Raw genomic sequence first — 17,815 nt, 5'->3', positions numbered from 1 at the left:
GAAACATGTTGTCCTGAAGACATTGAAAATCATAACAAACAGGAGTTGCAGTGAGAACAGCCCAACTCCTGCTTTGTAAACCTATGTTTAAGCTCAATAATTGCCTGTGTTAGAGAAGTATTGACATAAAATCAAATATTAATTCTGAAATCCCTCATGCTATTGACAATACCAAGGGATTTCTCGATATCAAGATATTGACTTGCAGATCCCCTATGTCTGCTAATTCAGTTCAGTGTGTGCTGAAGAATATCTCGTGAGATCGTTAAAACACAAAGTACTCTCTAAGTAGAGCTCTCTTGTAGTTTACATCAGACATTAATTTCCATAAGTGCTAAACCTCTGCAGTGGCTCTCCACACTCAAGTGCCCTTCCATGTAAACAACTTGACAGAAGTTGTTATGGAACGTGAGGGGAAAGGTCTATGAGTTTTAGGGGAAAGAATTATGAGTTGCACGTGGAGCCTGTCTGATTGTCACGACAGAGTAGAGCTCCATAAAATGGATATGCTGGTATGGTTCCAATGTCAGGATGAGTCGCAAGATTTTATACGTAAAGCCGATGACAATGTATCTACTGGGCACTCTGTATTTGGTCATTGTGACTCTGGGGTACTGTGGCCAAGTCAGCCATTTTCATGACGTACGATAGGTCACAGTGCTGAGAATCAGTGGAACATAATGTCATTTTAAATGCTGCCACGCAGCTTTCTCCACCAGTGGCGGAGCTCAACAGGGAGCAGAGGTAAAGGCCATTCTACCATGATTAGGGGTTAAAGGTGTATGTGTGTGTGTGATTGAATGCAGCTGAAAATTCCTACCACAATATCGAGGTCTACTACTGGAGATGATTTCAATAAAGTCTAAACAGCAGCAGCAAAGAAAAGCTTAAATATGCTAGAATTCTGAGGCATTTTTTTCAGCCTATGCCAGACAAAAATATATGTAGAACACACCATTCATATGTATTTACAGCACTGTACATTAAGATAGACCGTTTCATTTGATAGTCAAACGTTTTTATGCCTTCTGATAGGGCCTGACTGGCTGTCTATTTAGATACAATATACCAAATAATGGCACAAGAGCACTGATCACAACTTTGAAATTCAAGAGATCATTTCACAGAATGTGACTTGGCTAACTACGACGATAATTAGTTACTGCTAAAGTAACAATTTCCATTACTGTTCCCTTTTGATCAGTTTGAATTGTATTCTTCAAGATTTTGTATGAGTAAATGAGTGAGTGCACCAATTAGCCTTGTGAAATTATCAATAAATACACTAATAAATTAATAATTTAAGGAGGAGATGACATAAAACAAGTGTTCATACCAGTGATCGAATGAGTCTCAGCCTATTATTAACTACAAAATGGGCATTGGCTTTAGCATGTGGACAGCCTGTTTTTCCTTCTGAACTGGGTGTATCTCTTGTGCACCAATTGGATGATGATATGCTTCACAGGTAAATTTCTCTTTTTGGAGTGTGGGCAGAAGGGGAGTAGGTGGGAGGGAACTCAGAGGCTACGCTCAGGGGCATCTCCTCAAGGGGACAGTCCTGACTGGCGTCGTGACCACTGTTGGAATAGGCACTGCGGGAGGGCGGAAGGCGCGGTCGGTGCTCCTCGCCGCCCAGCCTGGCGCTGCCATTTGCCAGGCGTCCCAGGCTCCCTCTCTCCTGGTAAGGCACGAAGGTGGAGAGTTTTGGAGGGTTCCTGGTCTTGCGCACGGGGGAGGGATGCCCGGGCATCCAGCAGGCATCTGAATGTCCCAGTTCGCTGCACTCAGTTGTGCAGTTTCCGGTCATCGCCACGTCAGGGAGGGAACGGATATCTGTGGGTGGAAGTGAACATGCAGTGCTATCAGAGAGTGTTACAGTGTCATATGAGTACCCCATTTAACCTTTTAATTAGAAAAAAAAATTCAATGGTGATATATCCAAGAGGGTAGATGAACACTGTTTCAGAATTTATAAAATTATATACATGCAACTGTTGCACACTGCAAATTGTTGAGCACAATATCTGTTCAGAATGTGACAGTAAATCAGTGATAAATTACGACTTCATAATGATTTCACAACAAACAAAATGATTTATAATAATCTTTTTATAATTCTTTAAAACTGACTTCCATGCTTTCATTATAATCAACGTTGACAGTTAAGGTCTGCAGATCAACAGCATCTAACAGTCCAAAAGTCTAAAAGGCATTTCTGAACAGAAATGGTGTCATCTTAAACACCCCATGAAACCAACCCCCACCCCTTCCCCACCCCCTTGACGTCTTTGCAGCTGTTGCTAAGCAGTCTGCAGCAGTTGCTATGTAGCTGTTGCTATGCACTGTGCAATGAGCACTACTGTGTGTGTGTGTAATCCTTGATGTGATACACTCAGGAGATGGCTTGCTGTGTCTGTGTCACTTAGAAGTATCCAACAGCAGTTTGTCTGGCATGCTTTTAATATATCACTAAGCATTCAACAGTATGATACTGATTCCTATTGATTTATGGGCTGCATTTTTTTGGTCAAACATATTTGAATATGACATAAGTAACTTAAATACTGTAAATAGACAAATGCCTCCAGACTTGGACACATAGTGCTTGATTATCAAGAGAATAGCTGTGTCCCTCTGAGCAAAACCATTGTTGAAACAGTTATTGATTGGCAGCGCTAAAATGAGTTCTCTGCCCTTCATTATCTTTAATTTCCTTTTCAGAGTCCCAAATTAAATAAATGGGTCCATGACCCAGTGACCTCATTTTAATGTATAAAGCACAAGTGCTACAAAATAACTTTATTTCAGCTATTGCTCAAGAGTTTCACATTGCACAATGTGTTTCTGCCAGCAAAACTGCTATCAAGAAGTAATATTTGCTTCACAGAAATGTGCAGCTGGCAGCAAACACACTTGTTAAGCGACCCACCTGTTGACGAGCAAAACGTACAGGCCGGATTTAATGGAAATACCACTCAATTTATCTTTGTTATCCTTTCAGACTCTGCCCAGGACAGCCAAATCAATGTGTTTAGCAAGCAACTAAGATCTGCGAGACTGTGGTGACACCCACATGTAAACTTGTGATTGCTATGATAAATGCATTACTGTAATGCCTCAAAACTGTCCATGCCATTAAAGAACGAGTCCATCACTGATGCTCTTGTCTTGTTCTCTGGCTACAGGACACAGTATGAAAGAGAGCAAATGTATTCACTGAGGATGTGAAGAGCTCGGAGCAACACACAAGAAAAGAAAGATGTTGCTGCACGAATTAGAGGCTCATAGGAAGGGTTCACAGCTAATACAAAAAGTGCTAGCCTGACAGTAAGCCTATGAGACAAACCATCAGTATTGTATTCATTACCAGTGGCAAGATAATTATCCCACAAAATGTCAAACCGCTGAGGCTGGAAATACTGCATCTGGCCCACCAATGCTTCAATCAATCAAAAATCTAAGTGAGACAGCTGGAGAGATTGTGAGGAATGACTAAACAAGGTTTCTGTTCACTATTTCCTTATTTATGTGCAAAAAATGAATTTCTCCTGGGTAATCTATAAACAATTGTCCCATTGTTTCTGAAAACAATCGATAGCCTGAGGTATTGTTGCTGTTAATCTCATTGTTCCAGTAATGCTAAATAGCTAAAAGTTTCAGCTTCATAATACATTTATCTCACAATTGGGCAATGATCTGCCCTTTTCATGCTTAATTGTGTCATTATGCTAAAGCAACATATTCTTCTCCCTGTTTGCTGGTCCATGTTTACATGCTAATGATTCTTTTCAAATGAAAGAACCACATTTTTATGCCTGACTTAGAGGGAAGGAACAGAGTTTGAAAGTTTAAGGAAAGATGTGCATGTCCACCGCCTCATGCGAGATGATTGGGGGTTCATTTTCTCAGCACCACTTAGAGCCTTGTCTGCATGCATCACTGCAGTGAAATGGGCCCTTGCTACAAGAGATGTTCATGGCGAGAGAGTTGGAGAGAGGTTTGAGGAGCACGCTCCCAAGCGCAAGCACAGTTGTGTTGGCATCTACTCCAAAAGGATTTCACACTTGATTTAACCCTCTGCTCAGTTTCCAGGAGGTTTATGCCACACCAAGCGTCTTTGTGTAAAATTTGAAATGAAACATCTAAAAAATCTGTGCAAAGGAAAAAAAAAGGTCCATTTACCCAGGTTTTATTAAACATTTGGCACAATTAGTCATGTTCATGTCATTAAATATTGAAAATTGCCATTACTTGCACATGTGAGAGACATATTATAAATACATGTGCATAAATCTCACAGTTAGCCATAAAAAAACTATCATTTATCTATGAACGCAGTTACTCACAAAAGAAGGGATAAAAGACACAAAGGTTAACAGTAATTACCACGTTATCACAAACTGCCAGGTAAGTAATTGACTTAAGGTTGATTATGTTTTCAGAAAAACTAATTTTGATTGGTGCCAGCTAAAATAAAACACCCATCCACCTTCTTGTAGACGAGATGATTGCAATTGTCTCGCCAAGAGCCGCTTATCCGCCTTATCCACAGGTCTGCTGGGTAAAAGCAGGAGGTGGGGGAACACCCTGATTGAGACACCAGCTCATCATGGGGCCACACGAAAGACAAAAAAAACACATACACTCACACTCACCCCTAGGGACAATTTGGTGTGACCAATTCAAGCTGCATATTTTTAGAGGTGGAACTCAAACAGACATGGGGAGAACATACAAACTCTGCACAGAAAGGTATCAAACCCATAACCTTCTGTGTGCTGTGAGGCAACAGCACAACTCACTGTGCCACCATGCTGCCTTAAAGTAAAATATGTAAAGTAAAATATTATCGTGAAACATTAAAGGAAGTGAGGGAATTAAAGCATATTCAAAACATGTTCATCATGTTCGAGGGCCATAAAATCGGAAACGACAACTAAACACATCATCTAGCTTACCAAAGACTGCCATATTCTTCCTATGGTGTCAAATCACACATCAAATGCCATGGAGAGAGGACATAGATGCTTTAATACCAGCTATTTTAGTAGGTCATTACTTTGTCTGCTGCTGTTTCATCTAAATTTTACATGCATTTATTTTAAGTCACTTTGACACATTGTCTGTTCTTGACTGACAATTTGACAAATAGAGGTCTATATTCAACTGCAGACTGTCACGCTTGAGTAATTATTCCTACATGCTGTCATTAGCATTCTGAAGAGCATGTAATTTCCAGTCGCATGTCAACTCAAAACAAATTTTCCACATGTAATAATAATAAACTGCTTATTGTGTGGTTGCCTGTTACGAGTGTTATCAGTATCATCACTGACCTTTCTGTCATGCTCAAATCAATCGCAAGTGAAAAAAAATCTATATTTATGAGTATACTTTTTTGTGGCTTTCACTGTGGCTATTAGCCATCTGTAGCTGTAGTGCCCACTTGCTGTGTGGCAGAATCCCGTCTGCTCCGTACATAAAAACACACTTCTGCATTTGGCTGAGATGGTCGTTGTTGTTTGGATATTTGGAGGGCAGAATGACTGGGTGAAGTAACAGCCAAAGGCATGGCAGGATATTTGGAAATTTCTGTCTGCTCAACCGTGTTTTCTCCAGCACTTTTACCAGATATAAATCTGCTGTGTCTTGAGCAAACCCCTTTAGAGTTTATAGTCTTGTATGTCATGGTTGGAAAGCTAAGGTGGACAATGGAGAACAGATGGGCAAATCACAGCACTATTATGCCAGTGGCTGGAAGAGAATTTAGAGCTTGTGATTTCATTTTGAGCAGCAATGACATTTCTTGCTTTCTGCACAGAATTCGTTTCCACTTGACTCAGAGATAAATTGCACCTGTAGCTTTCCCTCTCTATATTGGGTCACTCCCATCGGCTTGCTTAAAGCAATTTCATGAAAAAGCAGAGAAAACATAATTTCCACCTACAGTACCACATGAGCGACTCATGGTGAACCTTCCAAAAACACCTCCACGACAGCAGCAACATACACTCCACAGTGCAGTTACAAAGTGGGGGCATACATACAGCTTAACCTCCCGACTGACAGATACATGTGAGGGGTGGGTTTGCATGCTGCTTGCATCAGGGTGCCAGTGGGAGGTGTCGAGCGTCTGAGGCAGGCTTCCTCATTGTCTGATCCCCTGCCCACGGGCATGGGGGAAGCTGCCTCTTCCTGAGATTTCACACTGCTCCTCTCTGTTTGATTGCAAATGCTGCCTCTCCCCACCGGCTGCTTTCCAGCGTGTGTGCCGCACCGCTATGATCGATGGTGAACAAATATGAGAGTCCCACAGCTCAGAGAAGGATGGTGGTAGAAAACAGCTACTATATCGTTTGAGAGTGTGTGAGTGATATTAATGGTATATTTGTGGTGCCGGCAAACAATTTATGTGGCAAATGACTAAACCGTTCCAAAAAACAAGACAGAAAAAATAAGTAAATACTTCACATGTGAGGAGACGGTACCTGGTGCTGCTTATAAGTATAATAACTGGGTATGAATATATTCTATGATTGTCATAGCCCGTGAAAATAAACACAAAAACATGGTTTTGTATTTCTTTAGCTATGACATGTCTTGTTATTCAGGTGCTCTGAACAGTTTCTCCCCGTAAACAGAAGCTACTAAAAACAGTATTGTTTTTCTCCAGAGGGTTGCATTTTTTAAGAGAGGAAAACCTGCTACAAGCGCACAAACATAGTGTTGACACGCACATGTTCCTTGCTCATTGTAATGAAATACAAAAGAACATGGTTGAAATTTTGAACTTCAGACACACGTTCACATCCCACAAAGAAAATTATATAGAATGTGTAGGGTTGAAGAAGAAAAGGTGGTATGGGTGGTGCACATCCATGTTGTAACAATACATGGTTCCTTTCTGTAGATGGCAGGTATGCATTTACTCTCCAGAAGGTACACAGCTGTCTTGTTTTTCACAGCTTTGTCGGAAAAGTTATTTTATGTGTCAGTTTTACTTTACATAGCAAAAAAAAAAACCAAAGTCTCTGTCAAAAAGTATATAAAAAAATTGTATGCAGTATTAGACAATGTTTACACCACTAGACAGTTGTAATTTTAGCTGCGTGACGTGTCCCAAATGTTTCCAACAATGTTGGAATCCAAAGAACTCCGTCATTGGATTCAATGTAATGTTTGAACGTCTGTTGCTCAGACTTGTAGGGCAGGCACAGAGGAAGAAAGAAAGTTGATGAACGCAACTAAATATTGCAGCAAAAATAGTTCATGGACATCTATTCATACTGGATAATAATAATTGCCAATGAAAGTTGTTAACAAATAAGACCACTCCCATGATCCCACCCCCCCAAAAAATACTAAAAAATACTCTCATACTAATACTAATACTAATACAGTACAAATAATAGAACCCTAGTGGCAGAATGATTTATTGAAAACAACTGGTTCACTTCTCTGTCAAACTGTTTACACAAGGTGATGCAACGATGTTAGGTGGCATTGAAGTTTAAGGCACACATGTCAACGTGAAAGATTCAGCAAGTCCTGAATTCTCAGCTCTGTGAGCAGGCAAGTTTCTCACTTACAGAGGCTGATGAGTGGACAAGTCAATGGGAGGCACCTCAGGAAAAGCCAATGTGGATGGTTCAGTGGGTGACGGTACATTTCCTGTCAGGACTCTCCTTATCCACCATTTTGTCTAAGAGTTCCTTTATTTAAAGACTGCCTTTCATATCACTGTGTTTGACAAAGCCTTAGTGCTCCAATTGAGGAATTGATATACAGTGTGAAATGTCAAACAGTACTAAGGTGTTGTCAGACTGTGTCACACATGAGGCATCTTTAGATAAAGCAGACCCAAAACATCAAGGGAGGAGACATCTAAATGATGCAGTGAGGTTGTTTTTGTAAGTTGTAGAATTGTTTGCTCGTATACAGAGTTGTTTGTGAAATTCTTGTAAAGAGAGCGAGCCTCCAAAAATGTATTTGCCTCGACAACCAATTACTGACTGGAGATTGCATTTTGAATAACGTTGTATTGATTTGCAGCAGCTGTCATTGGTAAAAAAGAAAGACATTATTTATTGCAAAAATAAGCCACTCAGGTCTCTGATAATCATACAGTTACCATATGTCCACTTCCTTAAGATTCAAGAATATTTCGCCACTCACTTGGTTGAAACAGCACCACAGTCAATAAATGGCTCTACAAGGTAACACAAATTGAAGACAAGGTCTCATGATAATCTTCCTATCCATTTAAATTAAGGCATTACCCAACTTGCAAAACATTATTGACCATATACCCACAGTTAGACAAGTAGACTTGGGAAAGAAAAAGGATGGCCTCACCATCTTTCTGTAAATCTTTTATAAGAGCAGAGCAGTCAGCTTGGATAATAAACATGATTATTCTATATGCTGATTCAATTCCATATTCATGCAGAGAGAGAGAGAGAGAGAGAGAGAGAGAGAGAGAGAGAGAGAGAGAGAGACAGACAGAGAGAGAGAGAGAGAGAGCTTAAGGGACTCAGAGGACCATGTGTAAGTTGAGTTTGAAAAACATTAGTCAGACTTCAGTGCCTAAATTTATAAATTTGCATTTGCTCTTTAGGCCAGCGCAGGTATTTTATGAATGCGTTCATTTAAACCTGTAGTGCTGGCCGCTTCAGAGTTATGTAGATGATGGTTAAAATTAGAGTACGGTTTATACAAAGAATCACCTATTCATCTGTTTAGTATAGTACTAATACTAAGCACAGCATACATGGATTGTATTACTTGCCTGGCAGACTACAATACATTAAGTAAGGTAATAATATGTAAGTTGAATTTAAACATTCTGTCTTGAGTTTACTTGAGAACTGATTCTAAATGTTATAATCATATCATACACATGCAATGTGATAACCTGCTTCCTCCATTACATTGTGAACCACTCATTTCCTCTTTCTCCCTGATTCTGTCACTTCAGAAACAAAAAACCTCACATTTGCCTTTCGGACTTCTGTGTAATTCCATTAGGGAAGGCTCAAGGAAGAAGGACTAAAATCTTGCAGTGCACGGTTGTGACAAGACTTTTAATTGGTTGAGATATATATATATATATATATATATATATATATATATATATATATATATATATATATATATATATATATTGCCACACAGCATAGGTTCATTATTAATTATTTGTTGGTCAAGGAGGAAGAAGACAGGGTATTAATCAGTTTGACTAATGACTTGGCTAATGTTAACATTAAGAATACATTTCTTGCTGAACTGGTCGATTGACTCTGCTTCGCTCTGATCTGCCATGAGTGCTAGTGTAAAGAGGAAACAGAAAACTGGTGCAAATTAACTGGTGAAAAAAACAACACACAGGAAGACAATATAGAGGCTGACGGAGACAATGGTGCTGAGAAAAATCACCTTTTTGTGAACTGCTTTAACAGGAAATGTTGTCATGATAATTAGTCAGACCTTTTTATCATCCAATCCTTCTCTGATTACTGCGTGACATTTACTTGAAGAGTCACTTGTCTATTCCTGTCTCACACCGAGACTCACTCTTCATCTTGTCTGAATGTCGCTTTCTTGGTCACTGCCTTTGAAGCCTTTTTTTTCTTTTTTCTTTTTGGTGCTTTAGGCTTTCATATTTGCACTCTGTGGCCCTTTCTCTCACTGTGGCAGCACTCCATGGTCTCATATTAGCAGATAGAGGATAATAAAATTTGGAGAAAACATTCAGTATATCTCATTGATTTCATTTCAGTTCCTTTAATCAATCACATATATGGAAGCACTCAGGCTTTTTTTTTTTAACCATCTTCAATTTGTTATTGTTTAGCTTTTACTTTATGTATCCATATACTAAACTGTCTAAAACAGCCTCTATTCAACCAATTATGAACCTCCCTTCCCCCTCAATAGAAAATGCTTTTTGCTTAGAAATTGGACCAGGTGAGAGATTAAAAAAAAGTGGTCACCAAATGATGTGATTGCAATCACAATTTAATTTTCAAAAATGAATGCAAATATGTAAGACCTCTCTGTGTGATCTTCAGCTCTAATTATCAAAGAGGGAATTATTTCCCCCCAAGGATTAACTCCTAAGGTTAACTCCTATGGATCATTTTCGCGCTCACTATCTTTCAGTCATTGATCTTATTGACATGTAAAACAGATGTCTTCCACGATCCATTTGTTTTTTCCCTTCCCCTTTCAATCAAGATGTTATCACTTTTTTAATTCTGCCTTTGATCTCTGTGATCTGTTAACTTGGGAGAGATAGCATTAGCCATTAATTAGTCTACACCTGCACAGGGTAGAAAACAGAAATGAGGAAAACAGTTCTGAAGACTTTTTTCTTAAATTTGCAGTGACATATTCTGCCCATTTCCATAGCCTTGCCTATGGCTGTGGTTGCTCCAATGCCACTTTTATCATTTAATCATATCCTCATACCAGAAACCAAAAGATCTGCTTCAGGCTGAAACAGAGTACTAATACAGTCTGGATGCAGTCCAGGCAAAATGCATATATCAGCACAAGTGATAAAGAGATAAAGGTGATAAAATTTAATGCACACAGATTTGGATGGTGCAGCGCGATTCAAAAGTAGGGACAAATATCAACATAATCTCACAAAATCCAATCTTTAGAATCATGTCAGCAGTCAACGCAGCGACTAAATAACGACCCTGGAGAGACAAAGCTTTATTTGAGCATTTACTGTAGATAGAGAGTTACTGCATGACTAGAAATTCACCAGAAAAGTCAGCATACTAACGCAGTCAGATGGAAAGCTTTGTTCCCACAATGCCCAGAACAGTACAGCTATGAATTCGGAAAAGGACAATTCAAATTTATGACATGATGAAATATGAAAATTGCCTTTTGTGTAGCAGAGAGCCAACAGCAGCAATTTCCCAATGCTGCTTTATCCGTCTATACCCTCTGTCAGATGATAGCTCTTCTGACCAGTTTTGATTAAAGGAAATGAAAACATCTAAAAAAAATAAAAATAAAATAAAAAATAAATAAAAACATCCCATGATACTGATGCCAAGAGTACTGGAAAAACTCAATTTATGCTAAGGTGGGTAGAATGTGAAAGTGAATGTGACCAAAATGAAAATTGCACACCTGTACGGTAAAGTTTCATTGACTTCCGTTGGGTAGTTTTTGACAAGATATTAATAGACCATATCCAGGTATGTGCAGCCATGCTTATTCATGAGGATGGACATAGTAACCATGTGTGTCATCATTTTTTTTCTGTCATAATGTATATAATTTGTACTAATATATTAATCATATATTGTAATTATTATAGATTTATTAATTGCAAATATGAGGCCAGCAGGCAGGTCCTTCTTTATTCACTGAATTTTAAAAAAAAAGATTGGCATTCATACCCATTATTTATGATAATGTGGAACCAACTCTAAAAGAGCAACATTAAAGAAATTAACTTATAACACCCATTTTGGCCAATTGTGACAATATGTGAGATTAAATGTGCAGGAAATCCTGGAATACATATATGTGGGTAGTATTTTGGTTCATTTAATGGAGCCCATACCTCCACTTTAGTGCAGCCGTATGAATTAGAGGGGCATTAAAGTATAAACATAAATGTTTTATCACATGAATATAACATAAATGGGCAGGGCTTCTAGTACATTGTGAGATAATGAAATTAAAATTTAATCAACTGATGGGTAAACTGGGTCATGCAGCATAGTCTAGGTCTGTGCATGACCTTGAGTGTGAATGGCATGGTATTATTAATAAAACTGTTTTAATATTCACTTGGCTCTTGTCTCCTGCCAATGGGCCATGAGGTGAGAGCATGAATGGGACTATTAAGTGTGAAAAAGTCAGTATTTTAAAGAGTAGGAAATCAAAAACATGATGGAAAAAAAAGATACAGAAAATGCAAATTGAGAGTAAATATTGCTGTTGCTTTTTTATTTAAGAGGCTTCACTCACCATCTGTTTTACAGTGCCTGTGGTGGCTGTTAGATGGGTGTCTCATCTCCTGGCTAGAAACTGTTTCAAAGTCAACTGCTCATCAAAATGAGTGACAAGTGTTGGGGCTTTACACCATGATCATCAGAGAGGGAGCTACCCTAAGGGCAAGTGAAAAAAAATTCTGAATGCATATTGTAAAAATATTTTTTTTTCTTGAGGTTGTATACATCCTGCTCATGAGTACAGTGTAATATTCAAACATACACTGACATATTATCATTGATGACGCAAAATGCAGAACAATATGAATTCAATCATTTTATAAAGGCACTGTACACTTTACATGTTGCAGCCTTTCGATTGAGACAACTATCCGAAAATCCAGTCAGAAGCATAGTTCATATATTGTGCTTATATGATAAAACAGTATTGTTTTATTTATTATTTATTTAAATGTGTGATATAATCCCAGAAGTCTCAGAATGACTCTTTACAACAATATGTTTTAACATTCAAGAATGCTGTGATTTTTTTGCCAAGTTTGCTGTGATTTTGATAGAGGAAAAATGTTTATGCACATCCCCACTTCTGTTGACAATCTTTTATATAAAAGTTGAGAAATTGTCAATATTTATGGGACCCAACAACACAAGCATAAGTCAATACAAGGGTGTGGGGGCAAAGGGACACTGGCCTAAGCTGAATATGATTGGCCCTGATGTGCCCTGTGGTCACGACTCTAGTTTTTGTTGTTGGGTAACGCTTTAGTTTATAATGGTCAATGGTTATCGCATACAGTCACAAGCCCTCACACTGTAGCTCACATCTAAAAGACTCTTTGCGACATACTGTTTCAGACATGTTGAGCCGCATTTTGTAATAACGGTGCATTTTGTAATAAATAGTCCAAAACGTAATAACTTTTTCATTTCATTTTGTAATAAAGCCGCATTTTGTAATAAAGTACTGCATTTCTAATAAACTGCCCCAACGCATTTTGTAATAAATTTTTAAACATTTTCGACGTTTATTACAAAATGCACCGTTATTACAAAATGCGGCTCAACAAGCCATGTCACAAGCATCACTCACTGAATTAAATTAACGCTTTAAAAGATCCATTCCTAGCTTGAATTGCGTATGCATGAGTGTCAAATCTGAAAATACCGTCAGGAATTCTGAAAATGTAGTCAGGATTCTGAGAATGACGATTTCAGGAATTTTTTTATTTGATTTTAAAAGCAAATGAAAACAAAGCAAAAAAAAAAAAAAAACATCCCTAGGACTTTGTAAATATAGCATTCAAAGATCAGAGCCTCAATGGCTAAGCTAACTCATTTTCAGTCATTTTTTTCTGTTCTAAAAGCTGTAATAATACGTACCATGTGCTATATTGGGTTACATTATATATTGTGAAAAAAACAAATGTTATACATTATGTATTATATTTTGTCAGTGTGAAAGTTAAGCTTTTGGACATGTACAATGCAAGGCATGATTTGGGAAAGTTATTATTCATTCATTCATATTTACAATATTTTGGAATCAATGGCAAATGACAAATGAAGCGTATTTTTAATAAGGACATGCACATACTGCAGATAGACATTTTCTGGGCCCCTGTTTAAAATATGGCCTCTTTGAGGCCTCTGAGTTGCAAAATGTTTTAGAACTGCCCCCAAAACAGCTAGTAGTCACATCTATTATTGAGTGCAACTATATATCTTCACCCAAATAAAGAGTCAAGTAAACCTGTGAAACCAATGTACAAATTACAATTCAATTAGGTTAGGCTCAGGCTTTAGGTTAAATACACCTCTGGTGGTTTTCAATGGAACTCTTTCAGATCCATGTGCCTTCATTACAGCTATGTGAATTTGAAGTAGTTCATATCTGTTACAGTTTTCCAATAAAGCCAAATAGGCTCTCTAATTACACATGAGATCCTGCAGAAATCCATCACTGAAACAAGATACACCATCATGCAAAATTCTGTCTGAATTACTTCATTTTTGGCTGGAGAACAAGGGTTATTTAGGGAGAGCTTTTGCCAGAAAATAACTTTTTAAGTATGCTTCGAAAGCCAGCCTTTTTGGCTCTAGTGAAGCAGGCACCGAGATTGAATCAAAAAACCTGTCAAAACCAGTAAAGGCATTCAGATTGTTTCTGAAATAGGCCAGCAAAATGTTAGTTAAGCCATTTGGAATGCGTAAGACTGTAAAATGTGTAGTCATGAGGTTAAGTCGAAAAGAACTCATCACTTCTTTTTAGCTTAATCCAGAAGGACCACTGACTACACGATATACCAGGTTAAAATAAAACTACAAAATTAGGAATTGATCCACTTGCGAAAAGGATACTTGCAATAGACAAAATGACAGTATATGTGTTTTCACTTTCCGCTCAGTGAAGATTGTGGAATTGAATATTGTCCTATTTGAATTTCTCAAGTCGAGTGAATTCTGATATCACTTGAACTGATAGTGTCAATGAATAAAGGGGAAGTGATTCCTTTCCTTCGTAATTCAAAGGAAATATGGAATGCATGTCAGACCCATACAGTTCAATTTCAGTCTCAAGTGCTATCCATCATTGAAGGGCAGAACACCAGTTAGAGCGAGGTTCAGCAGCTCTCTGTCCCCATCACAGTGACGACCCCCAGGGCCTTTCTCTTGATGCCAGCTAGGGCTGCCCAAACAGCTAAGGTTGAAGAGAATTTGGCCCCAAGCCAGCATTCCCTCTCCAATGCACAGCACTGCTCTGCGAATCACATCTGGGGTGAGACTGGGTAAGCACCACTGAGAGCAACAGCGCTCCACCACCACTTTCTATTTCTGCCTACATCGTTATCCTAAAAGTTTCAACTCTGGGTCCCATGGACCTGTCCGTGGACACCCAGCTAAAGGAGCATCTCTTGCAGCCATGAGCTACAGTAGGGTAATTAAGACATTTTTCTCCACTTGTCTTTATAAACTTCCAAAGCTTGCATATACGCACACACCTCCACCTCCAAAGTGATGCTTCAGCATGCTGCTGCCCAGAAGTGCGGGAAGAGTAGGCAGCGTGCTATCAAATTTTTGCCTAACACTTTTGTTAGAGTAATACACGACCACATCTAAAGCTTAGGGATGCCGGCTTAGGCATACCGGCTCACTCATTCATTTTACAAGCTTAGTGATAAAACCTGACATTTTTTCTGTGTCAGCCTGGTGTTAAAAGCTCTATTTATGGAACCTAATGTGCGCTTATATGTGTTTCTTTCTTTGCATAATTCAAAAAGCTCATTTATGATTTCAACTATGTTATATACATTTGTATAAGAGCTAAGCAGCCCATGCAGATCTCACTTAAAATGGAGGAAAAAAAACCCTGCAGAAGTATCCCCTGAAACATTTCCATAAATCTCTTGGAAAGTTTTTTGTTTTTTTTCAGTCATCTTTTTTATTGTTTTTATAGCAATTAGCATTTCCTATTTTTTTCTGTGTTTCGGCCCTTTTTAGTCCCATGCTAAATTACCGAAGATTAGGAAAAATGATAAAGTGCACAGTTAATGAAAAAAAAAAGAAAACTGAAATAAAAGACATGATACAGCCACACAAAAAGCACTTGTGACAAGTATAATAATGATAATATTATATATAAAATAAGATTCCAGCTCTGACACGGTGTAATCACTACTCTTACCGAAGCTTACAAAGCTAACTGGACACAATGATGAAACTGCACAGAAATCAGTTCGATGTGCAAAAGAATATTGTATAAAAATGAATGCAAACAGTAGATTTTCTTTGATAATGGAACTTCTCGTTCAATTTGGAATTCACATGTGGCTGCAATCTCTGTAACATAATAATATGTCAGCTCACTCTAAAAGAAAATAAGCCAATTCCTTCCATTGCTGCAGTTAATGGTCTGAGCTATGATACATGTCCTTTCTCTTCCTGTTCAAAGGTCTGGCCTGCCTGCAGTCATTTGACAAACACTATAATGTGCAATGCCAAAGAATGGGGTTGTGTATGGAGTGTGTGTAGGTTTTATCGATAGTGACTACATGAGAAAAAGAACATTTTCAAATTCAAATTGGATGGGCAATCCAGAAACTTTCAAAGCTGTGACACTCCATCAATTCTTATCCTTGGATTCAGCTGCATTGTCCCATAAAGTCGTTAGCAAAAAGACTTTAGTCAAATGTTGTCAATGGTGTCAAAGCCTAATCCAGGTTAGAGAGTTTAATTCTGCTCCAGTTGGGCTCTTCCAGTGACCTATTTGCTCCAAAATAAAACTGCAAACAATTGAGGGGCAATGAACAGCATCAGCTGATGTGAGCATAACATAATGCCTGTGTGAGAATGCGCTTGGGATTATAAGTGTATTGCTTCTGACAACTTGCCTCAGGGGACCACTTGTAAGGATTTTTTTTTTAATCGGAGAAGCTTCCAGAAAACTGCCAACCCCCCCTGACCTGTCCCTTCTTGGGTGGTGGCAGCTCCAGCAGTGGATGACACAGGCCACCATACTAGTTCGGGCTGGCGTGGTCTCACGCCACTCAATACTACTATTAGGCAGGGACTTTGACAAGGCACAATGACATCTGACTGAGAAAATCCATTTCCCTGCATCAGCACACTATACTGGCACCTGGGCAGGGGCCCAAGCTGGCACAGGAAAAACAAGCTCCATTAGGCTGACGTCCCATCTCTCTGTCTGCACGACATTTTCCTCCACATCTTTTTTTTTTTTTGGTTAAAATGTTTCTCTTGGTTTGGTTTACACACAAACCAGGCATTCACATTGAACTTCTGTTGAAGCTGCAATGGCTAAATCACTGTTACTTTGAATGATACGGATATGGCATGAGGTGAAAGCAGAGGAAAATCTCTGACAGGAATTCAGAAAGAAAAAATATATATACAATGCTACATGCGTGATCTGAGAGATCTAAGGCAGGGAAATCAGACAGCATTAGTAAAAAACCTCATGCAAATGCCATCTATTCCATTTTATCTCACCCTTCTCAATAGACCATATGGTAGTGAGTCCGCACAGAGCAAGATGCGTTGAGACCTCATGCAGGGAAATCGGCAACATCAAAATCCTGTCAGTCGTTTGAATGACTGAGTTTGAGGTGTGTGTGTGTGTGTGTGTGTGTGTGTGTGTGTGTGTGTGTGCGTGCGTGCGTGTGCATGCATGTGTGCACCTTCAATCCACCTGTATCCGATCAGTGCTAACCCTCATATCAAAACACTGACATGAGGCCTTTGATCAGTGTTGAGAACAGATCGACAACAGTGATTATCATCTTGGTAGAACTGAACGTATTGACATTGAAGGTCAAAGGTGTCGCAACTCTGTCTTGGGGAACACATTTTTTACGGTTTACTCACATAATTCAAGTTCATGCATGTGCTGAGTGGCTCCAGAGTTGGATAGGGCACAAGTGAAGGGATTTAGTTGATGAAGATGAAGCAAGTACTTTCCGAAAAAGCTGCGATTATGGCCAGGTTTCGTAAATACTCCTACGTACAAACTTATAAATTTCAGAATAGTTTGTGGTTTAAAAAAAAAAAGGTAATTATCACAGGTCTGAAAGTTAGTCAGAACACTGCCCTGTTACATAGATTCATGAGTTCAACATAGGAGCACATGTTATTTCAAACACATGATAATGTAACCATGACTGAGCAATTTCTGCGTTTGGTGATCCCACACAGCCGGAATGTAAAAACAGAGGTAAAAAACATTGTTGGTCAGGCTGAAACACTTCTGGGAAGATCAGTGCAAATCAGTTTATGTGTAATAATTAAATTAGAGTTAAGTAGCGACTGACCTA

General features: G+C 38.7%; 1 protein-coding gene across 1 annotated transcript in view; it reads right to left on the bottom strand.

Annotated features, from left to right (window-relative positions):
• Positions 1-1,462: 1,462 nt before the first annotated feature.
• pcdh1a (protocadherin 1a) overlaps positions 1,463-17,815 on the bottom strand; it is a 97,304-nt gene continuing 80,951 nt past the window's right edge. Inside the window, exon 5 of the mRNA XM_068330338.1 lies at positions 1,463-1,836. Coding sequence (XP_068186439.1) covers positions 1,463-1,836 — 374 coding nt within the window. The remainder of the gene's footprint in view (positions 1,837-17,815) is intronic.

This window comes from Antennarius striatus, chromosome 13, assembly GCF_040054535.1.
Source record: "Antennarius striatus isolate MH-2024 chromosome 13, ASM4005453v1, whole genome shotgun sequence".
Classification (NCBI taxonomy): Eukaryota; Metazoa; Chordata; class Actinopteri; order Lophiiformes; family Antennariidae; genus Antennarius; species Antennarius striatus.
The sequence above is the reverse complement of the archived record's forward strand: the minus strand, read 5'-3'. Positions and strand labels throughout refer to the sequence as shown.